The sequence below is a fragment of the Crotalus tigris genome, unplaced genomic scaffold, assembly GCF_016545835.1.
Source record: "Crotalus tigris isolate CLP2741 ecotype Arizona unplaced genomic scaffold, ASM1654583v1 scf7180000017666.27876245, whole genome shotgun sequence".
NCBI classification, from domain to species: domain Eukaryota; kingdom Metazoa; phylum Chordata; class Lepidosauria; order Squamata; family Viperidae; genus Crotalus; species Crotalus tigris.
This window is the reverse complement of record NW_024096551.1, coordinates 649,945-664,272: the sequence shown is the minus strand read 5'-3', so window position 1 is coordinate 664,272 and position 14,328 is coordinate 649,945. Positions and strand designations below refer to the sequence as shown.

Here is a 14,328-nt window from a genome sequence, read left to right as displayed (position 1 = left end):
GAACAGATTCTGAATAGAATAAAATAGAACCTTGGAGGTCTTCTAGTCTATCCCCCTGCTCAAGCAGAACCTATACCATCTCAGACAAGCAATTGTCTAGCCTCTTTTTTAAAATCTCGAGTGATGGAGCGCTCGTGATTTCTGGGAGCAAACTATTACACTGGTTAATTTTCCTCACTGTCAGGAAGTGACCCCCTCTTTGTGGTAGCCCCTCAAATACTGGAATACTGCTATCATGTCTCCCAGTGTCGTCTTTTCTTTAGACTAGCCAAATCCAAATATTACAGATAAACAGCAAACTATTAATCGGGATTTAGATTGAATTCTTAGTACTTATTTTCATCTGTCTTTGGCCTATTTGCCAGCTATTACTTTATATTCTGTGTGGATTAATCTTCAGTGCAAAGTTAAATCACTGGAATACTTTTGCAAATTGATGTGCCTATAAAAATTTTATACAAGAAAGCAATCCATCCAATATTTAACCTTAACAGTATGACAAATATGACAGGAACAATTTTTCGTGCGAAAAATAATGTAAAACTTTTTTTAACAAAGTATTTGGCTTCATTATTCTAAGACTGTGTGAAAAGTAACTGGAACTGTCCATTCTATGCCTACATAGAAATAACTTATATTTCTTGAAATTATGGACCTGTAAACCAGTTTATAAAACTAAGATACTTTTAGTTCAGATGCCATTTTTCATATCTTTACAGAGTGCTGATTTGGGACTTGACATTGGTGCTCAAGGAGAACCTCTTGGCTATCGCCCAGATGGTATGTATCAATTGTGTAGCTCACTTGACTCAATCAAAACATTGAATGTGAACTAGCTGATCTTATTATAATTAACTTAGTTATTTGTATTGTTTGATGAAACAATGATAAAAGCTAATTTTTATCAGTCAGTGGGGAAGCCAGTAGGATGTCACATGACTGCAACTTGCAACATCCTGCTGTCTTCTCTATTAATTTTTGCTTGTCAGAAGCAAAACGGAAATCGAATGGAAATCACAAATTGTAATCACTTGACCATGGGGTGCTGCAACCATCATAATTGTGCGACAATTGTCAACTACAAGCACTAGCCATAAGTTTCCTTTTTTATTGCTGTTTTATCTTTGAACAATCTTTGAACAAATAGTCACTAATTGATGACTGTACAACATATATTGAAACCTTAGTACTTCACCAAGGCAATGTTAGCTGTTTGTATTCTAATATGTGAAGAGTACAGATTTATTTATATCAGCAGCATATTTTTAAACATGTTAGTTTCACAAATGTTGAAGAACAAGCCATACACTTATACCTTAAATACAGTCTGTATTTAAGTCTGTATTTAAAGGTTTGTGTACTAGGTTTACAGCAGTATGCAGACCAATGGCTTGGCTGAAATTTGTTTATGCTTCTGATAGTAGCGTGCTTTATCCATGTAAATCTGGTCTAGAAAATGACCAGTGTGACTAGGTTATGGAAGTCACAGTCTGATACCTGGAACTTCTGTTGCATCTAACATATTGACATGCTTTCCCCCTCCTTCTCCCTCTGTCACCTTAACTTTTTTAGATCCTAGCTATCGTTCTTTCCACTCTGGAGGATATGGTCAGGATACCTTGGGTATGGACCCAATGATGGAACATGAAATGGGTGGCCATCACCCTGGTGCTGATTACCCAGTTGATGGACTACCAGATCTAGGACATGCCCAGGACCTTATGGATGGACTCCCTCCAGGTGACAGTAATCAGTTGGCCTGGTTTGATACTGATCTGTAAATCATCCTTTTAGGTAAGAAATTGTATCTACAATCTGAGAACTTGGCTGGCGGGGAGGAACTGCTTTGGGCTGGTTCATATTGATCAGAAATAAGTATCAAATTTGAGATATAAACATTATTAACATGAATACATTATGCTGCAAATTTGGTGCAATTTTTAACATGAGTATTCATAATAATTATTCTAACTTTTGTTTTCTTTTACACAGCTGTATTTTCTGATCTCGCATTGTGATTGGCCTGTAGAATTGCTGAGAGTGCTCGTGGGGTGGGCTGGTTATCTCAGAAAGTGCCTGACACACTAACCAAGCTGAGTTTCCTATGGGAACAACTGAAGTAAACTTTTTGTTCTGGTTCTTCTGGTCAAGGAGTAACAAATGAATTTGGGGAGTGACTCATGAAATAGAAGAATGCACAAGAATGAATCACAAAATGAAATTTATCAAACTCTAGCTTTGCTTGTTTAAAACTTTTTTTAATTTTTAAATAACTGTAATGGTACTGATCTTGCTTGCTTTCATAGTAGTTTTCTCTTTTGCAGTAATTGTAGGGTTTTTAAGTCTCTGTGTTTAAGTTATAGTGAACATGCTACAGCAATTTCTGATTTTTAAGGATTGAGTAATGGTGTAGAACACTAATTCATAATCACTCTGTATTCGGAAAAATGTAACATTGTAGCCCTTTTGTATAAAAAAGTTAGACAAATAGAAATGGTCCAATTAGTTTCCTTTTTACTATGCTTAAAATAAGCAGGTGGATCTATTTCCTGTTTTTGATCAAAAACTTTATCTGGAAATGCTGGATAGAGGCCAATAAAAACTGTTGTATGGAACCTTGTATTGGACAGTTTACCAGTTGCCTTTTATCCAATATTATAGCCTGCTGTGATAACAGATGCTTCATGAAAACAGTTATACAGATGGTTCAAAATTAAAGTAAACTTTTAATTCATTTTGTCGTGTGAAAAAGTTATTTCAGTCATGTGCACTACAATCCGGTGAAGTGCAAATTCATATATTTTTGCCCTAATGATACTAGGATTTGCTGTCAAACAACATTCAAGGAATACTTCACACCTACAGATTAATTCCATTCACTCAAGTTTTCTCATTAGAACATAATATTGAATAAATATTTAACATGATAGGAGTGTGCAGTTCTTCATTGTTATAATTTTATGATCAAATCATATAATTTAGATAAGGTGGAGGGATTGTAGTCTTCTATTTATTTGATGTTTCTGCCTCCTTGAAAATACTGCCGAGCAAACATGTATTCACAGTATAAAGGAAAATCCTTAAAATAAACACTTTGACATGAAATGTCTTTTCTACTTATATACAAATAAACAGCATTGGGCCAAAAAGATAGTTATGGAGAAATGGGAGGTAATGCTATAATAGAAGTATTCTTTTCAGGGCCATTCAAGAAAAATAGGCTTTTCCATTCTTTTTTTAAGCAGAGATTACCTAGCAGATATAGAATAGGTTCCTGCCACTAGGACAGCATTATTATTTTTTTTCTCTTAAGTGTTGCACCTACATGAATGTTATTACAGTACATTCATGTGGCACTTCTGACCAGCAAATCACAGAAGTAGCATCCTGTAATTTTATGCTAGATAGGCAAAATATTGAGTGTTTTATTATGCATGCATCTTTGGAAGAGGTGTGAAACAGTGGCTAGAGTATGTGCTGCTTTAGTCTCTCATTGTTAGAGCTGGCTAACGTCCAAGTGAATCTAGACAGGTGTCCAGGAAACTAAATTGACAGATACAACTTTGAGAGGATGAATTCTGCCCCAATTGTTTATGCTATTCAGTATAATTGAGCTGTTTTAATAGGAGCAATGGTAATCACAAAACTATTGTTGAGTATCAGCCCTGGCTGTCACACCAGATCCCAAAGATGCTTTCGTATCAAACTGTTATAGTGTGTGGAGTATGTGTGTGGTTTCCAAAAAATGAATCCTGCAAACCAGAAGCACTTTGAGATGTTTAAACATAACTTGCTTCAGGACCTGCCTACTCATAATGGTTTGAACTGCTTCTGGGTTGAGATGGGTAGGTGGATTGCATGAGCTGAAGAAAAATGTAACATTCTGTAATAGTCCATTATCAGATTGATAAAATTTTGTAGTTGTATAATCCTCTACAATAAATAAGAAATAGCCCCAGCCAGTGGTTTCTTGTCATTCATACCTTGTCCCTCGCCAATCACAATATAGTATAAAAAATTGTGACCCATCATAACTTATTAGAAACTGTATTTAGGCATCTTAAGAGCCAATTTGGTCCAGTGGTTAAATGGCGCCTTAATTTCTAGTTCTACTTATCATGAAAGCTAGACCTTAGGCTAGTCACTATCTCTTAGCCCAACTCACCTCACATGTGGGTTGTAGGCAAAAGAGGGAAGGAACATTAGTAGATGTGTTCATTGCCTCGACTTATTTGTAAAAAAAAGGCAAGATATAAATGTTACTATATTGTTACTAAATTTTAAAAGCCAGTGTTCTACCTAACTATTTTCTGAGCCTCACAAAATATTTTATACTGCATTACATAATGATACAGATGCTATGCTGTCAATAGTTTGAAAGACAATAATTGGCACTTTGAACTGGACTCAAAAGCTAGTGGTAAAATATGTGGCAATAAAACTAAGTGTTATTTCAGTCTAATGGAATTAACGTTATATATCTAGCTGCTGCATTGTATATTGGTACTCTGGGCCAGTCTGGAGCTGCTAACAAAATCCTTTGTGCAGTCCCAAAGCTCATGAGGTTCTGGATGGGCCAAAATAAATTCATATTAAATCTTTCCAAGATATTGCTAGCTATCAGTAGATATTGAGGTGACCTAATTGCATTAGCTCCTGTACTGTAGTCTATATGGGTTCAGGCACTTTCCCTGAAAAGAGGAAGAAAAAAAGATCTGTTCCAGCTGTCCAAGGCAGCCCGATGGAGAGAGTGTCCAGTAGCCTGGTTAATCGTGATCCAGGCATGAATTGATAGAGCATCTTGCTCAGGTGAACTTCCTGAAGCTGAAGATGGGCAAAAGCTTCCTACTCGTAGCTTCTACCTGCTGACTAAGAAGAATTTTTTTTCTTCCTTTTTTCAAGGAAGATTCCAAGTGAGATTATGAACTAGCACAAGCATGTCAAACTGCTGGCCCAAGGGCCAGATGTGTCACGCTGAAGCTATGCCCACCCCATTGCTGGCAATGGAAAAGTTGCAGTATGTCACGTGACATCACGTGACTTGAGTTTGACATGCCTGAACTAGCAAGATCAACTTCCATTTCATAATCAACTTTAAATCCTGGCTGAAAAGGCCTAAGATAATCCATTATATTTGTGGTCTTCTGTAGTTGATTTGCAATCATCTTCTCATCCCACCTTTACATGGAAATTGGAAGAACAATATTTTTTGGGTGGGGAGGGAATTCAGGTTCATGGTATACTACTGCCTCCTTAAACAAAAGTATCATTACACATTTTTCCAGAAATACATTACTTCCCCACAGCTAGCTTTGACCATGTACACAAACCATTGATCAAGTACACAAGTGGCAGCATTCAAACAGAGGACCTTAACGCATCTCAGATGCTACATGGATAAAAGAATTCAAATACAAAAGGCATTGCCTAGTTAACTACAGTGAAACATCCAACCTAGAATGGAATAGACAATTTGATCTGTTAAGGCAGAGGTCCCCAACCCTCAGTCTGTGGACCAATACTGGGCCGCAGCATGCCAGCAACCAGTCCGCACAAGCAAGCATAGTCTTATCTGGGAGATGCAGCAGCAGACAAAACCATACCCTGGTCCACGGAAAAAGCTCTCTCCATGTAACTGGTTGGGGACCTCTGTGTTAAGGAACCTGGCAATTCATCTGGTGTGCATGCAGGGATTTATTGTGTCCTGTTATCTTTATTCTGAAGAGAGTTGCCAGGAAACTGGACATCATAAGTGCAGAGAAATGATATTTTGCTGTTTTGACTGCCACTGTCTAGGCAAACATGAGCACTTAACCAGGTTCTGCTTCTGGTGTTCTGCCATTGTTATTTTAGGCATCTTCTCAGATATTTCTCTCAAAACCATTTCCTTTTACAAATTCCTCAAGCTATAATCAGAGCAAATGTAGTGGCAGTCTATATTGAAATAGTTACAGGATTTAAATCTAATAAGCCATACTTTTTTGAAGTCCATTTTTACAATTTTTTTATGGAAATTGTCAAATCTTTATTTAGATACACCTCCGATGTTTAATGTAAAATCAAACTGAAATCAAAAGGCCTTGCATGAGAAAAAGTCTAACGTTGAGCCTAAACATCATTTAAAAAGTTAACTTGTTAATCTTGCCCAACTGTTCAGCATGATCTTACTGAAATTGTACTGATTTATGTTTCAAATCTTAAATATTGATTCTAAGATTTAAATACAGGATGCATTCAGCTAACAGTAAATATTGCAGAGAAAGATAGACTGTTGTCTGCATGATGCATTGTGACAATTTCCTATTAGACTAGGGAGAATCCAGCTGTCTGTTTATGAAATTTCTTGACTTTATCTTTGTTTCTTGTTCCTTCCAAGGAGTTAGAATAACAAATCCAAATCATACACATGAAAGGCAGCATGTGGGCTATGTTACATAATTCCAGTTAGCACTACCACCTTATCTTCAAAATGTAGATGAGAAATAAATGAAACAAAATAAATTTTATTTAAAATCTAAAAGAAATATAGATGCACAACAGAGTGCATGCTGCTAATAATCAATTTTCCTGAGGATTTCAGAAGCCAAGGAAGCAATAACTTTATCCGGATGGATGCTGAGAGAGAAAAAGAGAAATGGTTATTGTAAATAAAAAACCTGGATAATTATTTAAGCAGATTTATTGAAAAATACAGACCTCATTTTAGCCATTTATAAAAAGATTTTTTATATTTTTGCCTCATTCTGGATATAGATACCTTCATTACCTCCTTAATCTTGCCATTTATTTGTTGAGAATCATTGTTTATAGAGAGCCATTTAGCCCTTCGTTTGCTCTATCAAGTTCATATACTCTACTGTAGGTCAGTTTAGCAACATCTGCCTTTAAGTTGGCTGATATGCATACTGGAACCATGGCTGCCATTTAATTCACATTTTCAGTACAGTAAAATTTTACTTGGTTTCAATCCAAAATTGGTAATATACAGATTGATATATAATATATTATGCTTGCATCTAATTAGATCTAGGAATTTCCTTGTGGAAGATGGCAACCACATTGGTGCAAAAGTCTGGCAAGTCATGACACAGGAGTAAATCAAACAACATTCCACAAAAAAAGGGAGCTTGAAGGAATCTAAGTTAAAGGCCACTATATATGATCATCATCAAAACAAAATTACATGATTGGCAAAATGTTCTGAAAAAGAGTCATTGCTATTTTAAGAATACCTGTTAACCAAAACTAAGAACTATGTGACATTTCAGATTACTTGTAGGAACCCAATAATGGAAACTTCCTTAAAACCAAAGAGCTTATGTTTTGAATTTTATGCTGAACTCTGGAACATCCTAGAACCATCATCATCTCAAATCTCTATATATACCATCATCTTGAATGATTAATTCAATATCAGATCATACAGTTATTGGCAATGAAAGTTTAAAAAAAGAATGTGACTGATTTGAAGTGAATAGAATAGCAGTCTGTTATTCTGCATTACACATCTGACATCAGCTACATTTAGATCATACTGAGAAGAAGCTATAGTTGCTATTTTGGAGGGTAAGCTTCGACAGCAAAGCTTTGTGGGAAGACAGTGGCAGAGCAAACAGAGCAACCCTTAAATGTATATGTGGCTTGTATTGAAGCATAATGTAGTCTTTGGAAAGAAATGTAACCAAGAGTTTAGAGTCTGCCTGATCAGATTAGGTATTTGGAAATGTTCCGAAGAGTGAGAAGGTTGGTAGAGATACTTCACAACGAAACTATTTTCTTACAAGAAGACCGAAGAGTCACCAAAGATGTCATTGTGATAACTTGATAAAGTAATCTCATAAAAGGTTCCCCCAAATAATTCAAAGTTGAATTCTTTAACCAGATACAAGGATGATGCAATATAGTCAGCTGAAAAAACATTTCATGCAGTTTAAGGAACACAACAGGATATCGGGGATGTTGCATAATGTTTCAAAATTCACTATATACATGATCTGAACTTAAAATGCAAGGCCCCTAAAAACAATGGCACACATGGTAAAATGAGTGATAGTGATACAAGTGATTTGGGTGATGTTTTTTCAAGATACATTTCAATAAGTTCAATTCCAAATACATGTTCATAACTAGCATGCCCATCCTTTTTTAAATGGTTTAATTTCTCTGCACTTATATCTAGTACTTCCTGTAACAGTGCCATGATAATAGTTTCTCCAAACTAAATAATCATTTACATTTCATAGTGATCTTGCAGTCATCTCCACAGAGGCTTGAACTAATTCAAATAGTTCAAAATCTTTGCATCCAAGGCACAAACAATAGAGAACAAGGTAGATGGCAGGGGTATCTGGAACTTTTATGGACACAGAAAATATCTCCTAGGAAATTCTCCCTTGTCAGACCTGCCTTAGGCTTGAGCCTCTAAGAATGATCCTTAACACCACTGGGTTGAGAAAGGCACAGTTTACTAGAAACCAAGTGAAATACAGTAGTGCAAAGCTAGAACTGAAATTCACATACCAAAATCCCAAGTGTAACTTTTCCTTCCCAAAGGGATCCCCCATAGATGGTCCCCTCATGTCCAATCAAATTTAAAAGAATTTTTAGAACAGTCTCCTGAGAAATGCAGCTGTGCTCTGTTCCCAAGCAACTGACCTTGAGACCATATTTGGAAAGGAATGGTGAACTTTCATTCCCTCGAAGCATACTCCCCTCCCATCTGGCGCTCTGAGTTCATGGCAAACTTACCCAGAAAGAAGTTCTCGCAGTAGCGGAGTATTGAGGTGGCATCTGACACTGCCATACACCAAATTGCAACCATAATTAGTTCCAAAGCATCAATTTATCAGAATCCCTCTAGCTTTCCCTATCACAGGTATTATTGCTGTCCATGTTTATTGTCTAAGAACAAAGTAAGAGGCATATGGGGTGCATGAACAAGCTTGTAAGTGTGAGCCCAATACTCTTCAATATCTTCATAAACTATCTAGACAATGGAATAGAAGAAGAATTCAACAAATTTGCAGATGACACTAAGCTGGCAGGAATAGCCAACACCCCAAAAGACAAGCTCAGGATCCAAAAAGATCCTGACGAACACTGGACCCTATGTAACTGTTAGCTTATTCAGTGTAGATAAAAGTAAGGTTTTACACTTAGGCAAGAAAAACCAACTGTATAGGTACAGGCTACGTGAAACTTGGCTTAATGCCAGTAATTGTGAGAGGGATCTTGGAATCCTAGTGGACAATCACTTAAATACGACCCAACATTGTGCAGCACTGTTAATGTAATCCTAGGCTGTATTAATAGAGGGATAGAATTAAGATCATGTGAAGGTCTAGTACCGCTTTACAAAGCCTTAGTAATATCACACTTGGAATACTGCATCTTGTTCTGGTCACAATATAAAAAAAGATGCTGAGACTTTGGAAAGAGTTCAGACAAGAGCAAAAAGCATGATTAGGGGGCTTGAGACTAAAACATAGGAAGAATGGTTAAAGGAATTGAATATGTCTATCTAGTGAAAAGAGGAACTGGGGAGACATGATAGCAGTGTTCCATTATTTGAGAGGCTCCTCCAAAGACAAGGGGGTAAAACTATTTTTCAAAGCACCAAAAAGCAAGATGAGAAACAATGGATGGAAACTAACCAAGGAAAGAAGCAACCTAGAACCAAGGAAAAATTTCTAAATGTGAGAGCAATCAATCCATGGAACAGCCTGCCTTCAGAAGTTGTGAATGTTCCATCACTGGAGGGTTTCAAAGAGACCGGACAACCATTTATCTGAAATGGTATAGGGTCTGCTGTTCGAGCCGAGGTTGAACTAGAAGAGTCCTTTTCAATTCTATTATTCTATGTTCTGTGATCTGTAGCTTGTCACTTTTCTACTGATTTAATTAAAACAATGTTAGGAAAGATTAAAAAGTTGGATGGGGCAGAGAGCCAGGCAGATATCTAGAGAGGTAACTGTTGCCCAAGCTTGGGACTTATCACCATAGCACAAACAATCAAACTTTCAATTTTCTTTTTAAAAAGCTAACAAGTTATTAATTCTATTTGTTTATTTTGTATTCAAAATGCCATAGAATTTTAACCCCCATCCTTCTCTTAACATAAGCTAAACATGTCATAGACTCTGTCATCAAGGAATTCTGGCTGGCTCCCACCCTCCTGACCTTCTGCAGGAGCCTGAAAATCTGGCTCTCTCAGTTGGCTTGAGGCCCCATTGGAGGATTAGCACACTGGAGGTGGTTCATTGACTAATAGCAATTCCTAACTCCCCCTCCCCAATACATTCTGCTCTCTCCCTCTCTAGCTTTTAATTGTAATTTGTATTTTTATTCATGGCAGAAATCTTTATTTTTACAGTTTTATTGCTTTTAATGTTGCAAGCCACCCAGAGACATCTTGAGGCTAAATGGGCAGCAAATAAATTGAAGGAAGGAAGGAAGGAAGGAAGGAAGGAAGGAAGGAAGGAAGGAAGGAAGGAAGGAAGGAAGGAAGGAAGGAAGGAAGGAAGGAAGGAAAAGCAAATCATTATTTTTAGACAGAGTATAAAATTCAAAGTTATGTAAATTCAAAGTAAAATTGAATATTTTATTGAACTGACCTAATTACTCTATTAGTACTGTGCAAAGGATTTGACCATTTTGTGAAGTGTCCCTGAAATATATGAGACAGTCCCATCCCTCCAGAAGGCTTGATGCAACTGCTTCAACAGCTCTCTCCTGGGTTGTCATTTTGTGCATATGTACACACAGTCCCTTTGCTTTAATGGCAGACCCTTGGGCATAAAAACATACACATGAACAGACACTCTGAAAAAGGCTTCGGAGCAGCCTGGCTGAGCCTTCTGAAAACATGCCTGCTTCACTTTCAAAAAAAGAATGTTCTCTGGAATACCCTTTTGGATGCTTTTCACAGCCCTAAAGCCATCTACATTGAGGAAAAGGCCCACCACTGAAAATAACACAGAAATAAGTTGGTGTTTATTTAAAGCAGTACATGGTGCTTTAATAATTCCATGACAAGAAAAGTGCAAAATATTTTTGTATGAAAGCAGGTTGAGAGAATATGATTATCCCAAGCTACCATTATTTTTATGGTTGGTCACATATCATGCTGATAATCAATGAAACGTTAATTTTAATTTCAATAGAACTGAATATGGTTGGCTTTTTTTCCAGCTGCATGAGTCACTTTCTTTTTAGAGATATGAATCAGAGAGAATAAGAACATCAAATGTAAATAGTGACTATACTGGCAGAATTTATCTACTGTCAGTATCCTAAGAATCTGCATAGGTGAATGCATGCATACTTACTTACTTACTTATTTATCTATCCATACATACATTCATCCAATTTATAAGGGCAACAACAAATATCTCAACAAATGACTCTGGGTAGTGAACAAAGTTAAAATAAAACAATTACAAACATTGCAAAAATTAAAATACACTAGTTGAGCACCATCAAATCATTAGGATATTCCTTGGGGCACATTCTACCAAAGTATGTATTACAGCTTAATCCTACTGTACAATTCCCACAAAAATGGTTCACTTAGGAAGGTAGCAGGATTTGATTCTTCCTCCAGAATTGCTCAGCAGTTGCCGTATCTTACATGATCTGCCCTCCATGGCTACTGTATGCATTATAGTCATTCATGGCAGTACTTTACTGACTTTACTGTACTCCGAACCAGCAGTGTAACCCAGAGCTTTTCAAGCTTTTCACAGATTGTACTACTTTTAGGACATGACAATATTCAAGTACCACCAATGCTTAGCAAGGTGTCAAAAACTTGATGACTGAAAAAAAGGGGGTGGGATTTTGGGTTTTACTGATTAGATTCATTTGTTGTTATAGAAATGGCTAGTTTATACTATTATGCAAAAGTAAAAAGTTGAGGTTCAATGTTAATGCTTCCTTCTACTGTAACAAAGGAAGTCTGTTCTTTTTCCCTTCTCCCCTCACTTTCTCCCCCTTTTCCTCCCCACTGTGTCCTACTATTTGCTTTTGTATTTTTGTATTTTATTCCATAATCTAATCAAATGTTACAAACCGTAAAAAAAAAGGAAAAAAGTACCAGTTTTAATTTCTTTAATGATGGGTCCTTTGCTCTCAAGCCACGTGGAGGACCCTCGGAGGCGCAGGCTACCCAGAGTCCTGGGCAATGGAGGGCAAGTGCCCAACTCAGCCCAGTCTTCCCCAAGGGGGTGCCCAGCTGCGCTTACCTTCTCCTCAAGGCGGCTGCTGCTGCTTGGCTTGCTCTCTTTGGCCAAGTTGCTTGTTGTGTGTGCGGGAGGGCAAAATGTGTGGGTCAGAGGGAGGCCTACTCCCTCTCCATATGAGGAGACTTTGCTTTATAACTAAAGCATCCTCAGCAATAGGATGGGACACCACCAGGAGAGTCAGGAAAAGGGGACAAGGGGATGGCAAAAGGGCAGCAGGGCTGGTCGTGGCCAAGTGCTAGACCCTCCCTCCCTCTCATTATAACCTACCTTCCTTCCTTCCTTCCTTCCTTCCCTCCCTCTTCATTCTCCTTTCCTTTTTCTTCCTTCCCCTCTTTCCTTTTTTCCCCTTCCTTGCTTTCTTCCCCTCTTTCCTTCTTTTTCTTTCCTTTTTCTTTTCTCCTTTCCTGTCCCTTCTTGGATGCTCAAATGCAAAAGGGGAAACATTTCTCGATGCCTCCTTGCCTTCTGATCAAATGCCACTTTGCTACTAGTTTGTGGCTACTTAAAAGACTGAGAACAAACCAGGCCCAGTTTATCCCATGCTTGCCTTTAGTGCGGTCATCCACAGACAACACTACAGCAAAAGTGTCAAAATGGTGGCTGTGACAGTTGATCAGAGCTCCTCCATTTTTTTATGTGCAACAGCTTTAGTGTTTAGGAACAGGAGTAGGTTAGTTGCTTTTCTATTAATACATAATCATTAAAAGGTCTCTCTTGTAGGGACCCTGCCTTGGTCTAATTCAGACTGGAAATATAGCAAAGGAAAATATTTCTCCCCACTCTGCTTTGTCCTGTTTTCCCCACTAGAAATGGTTGTTAGTAACACACAAGGAGGGAATACTTTCCTAAGAGCTCACAATTCAAGAATACCAATGTTAATTTGAATTGCCAACAAAGTTCTGTCTGTGACAAAACGGAACAAAAAATTGCTTTGTTTTGTGAACTGGAGCATTTGTAACCAAGTTGTCTCTCCTTCCTTCCTTCCTTGCTTGCTTCTTTCCTTGCTTCCTTCCTTCCTTCCTTTTTTTTTTAAACTGCCAGAGGCTCTGGGCAGACGTGGCAGCAGGCAGTCAGCGGTGGGCAGAGGCTTCACTTTTTGATGCTCCCCCCCGTTGTTGCCTCTGCATGGCTCTCAGCTCCCCTCTCCAGACCCGCGCATGTGTTTGTGTGTATGTGTGCGTGTGTGTATGTGTGCGCGGGCGGGCATCTCACCCCTTCCACCCCGCTCCCTCAACAGAGACCTTCTGCGATGGTAGGCTGCAAACTAATGAAAGCTTTTTTTTTGAGTCCTTGTTTCTTTTTCTCAACATGCTGCCGATCGCATCGTGCCCTGCCCCCCCAGCTCCTACCCCCAGCCCCATGGAAGGCTGCAAGAAGCTTTCATCGCAGCTTCTCTTGTCTCTCCCATTCTTTTCCTCCCCAATGTCAGTGTGGGGCTGCAAGGAGAACCCCCCATGCACACACACAGACAGAGAGGCACAAACACATGCATGGGTCTGGGAGGAGTGAGCTGAGAGCCACACAGAGGCCCTTCAGGCACAGAGGCAACAACGGGGGGGGGGGAGAAGGGCAGCTTAAAAAAGTGAACCTGCAAAGCGCTCAGAAGGCAGTCCCTTTCCCAGTTCCTTCCTTCCTCCTTCCCAAGGGATGACGGGAGGGGAAGAGATTGCCAGCACTGCTTGTGTCCTTACTGCTGCCGGCCATCATTATCCCATGCAGGCAGGGGCGGTCCTAGTGAAAGGGAAGCCTGGTGGCTGTGAGGCTGTGTCAGCAAGCGGGCATGGCACTCATCTACTGGTGAGGGCCATCAAAGCTGGAAAACGCTCAGATTCGCGGGGCAACCCTGGAGCCAGAAAGCTCCCCCCCACCTCTGCTCCACTCCCTGGAGATGCACAGAGAAGGTGGTGAGCACATGAGCGCTGGTGTCCAGGGGGAAAGGGAAGTGCTTCTCTTGCCTTTTTTCTTTCTCAGTGGTCATCAGGGATGCTGGGCACTTGCAGCCTTCTCTTTGTGCGCCTAGGGTGTGGGGATAGCCCCTTGCTGGCCCTTACCCCCCAAAATCTTTTATATCCTCTCCTCTGTCTCC

The 14,328-nt window shown here is 38.9% G+C and overlaps 2 protein-coding genes across 11 annotated transcripts in view; one reads left to right on the top strand and one right to left on the bottom strand.

Annotated features, from left to right (window-relative positions):
* The window catches only part of CTNNB1 (catenin beta 1), a 37,208-nt gene extending 34,474 nt beyond the window's left edge, over positions 1-2,734 (top strand). For all 5 annotated transcript variants that reach the window (XM_039336103.1, XM_039336099.1, XM_039336098.1 and 2 more), the window contains 3 exons: positions 720-780; positions 1,573-1,794; positions 1,993-2,734. In XM_039336103.1, the coding sequence (XP_039192037.1) occupies positions 720-780; positions 1,573-1,781 (270 nt within the window). In that variant the 3' untranslated portion in view covers positions 1,782-1,794; positions 1,993-2,734. The remainder of the gene's footprint in view (positions 1-719; positions 781-1,572; positions 1,795-1,992) is intronic.
* Positions 2,735-5,991: 3,257 nt separating this feature from the next.
* Positions 5,992-14,328, bottom strand: part of ULK4 (unc-51 like kinase 4) — a 168,798-nt gene continuing 160,461 nt past the window's right edge. For all 6 annotated transcript variants that reach the window (XM_039336096.1, XM_039336092.1, XM_039336097.1 and 3 more), the window contains one exon: positions 5,992-6,615. In XM_039336096.1, the coding sequence (XP_039192030.1) occupies positions 6,552-6,615 (64 nt within the window). In that variant the 3' untranslated portion in view covers positions 5,992-6,551. The remainder of the gene's footprint in view (positions 6,616-14,328) is intronic.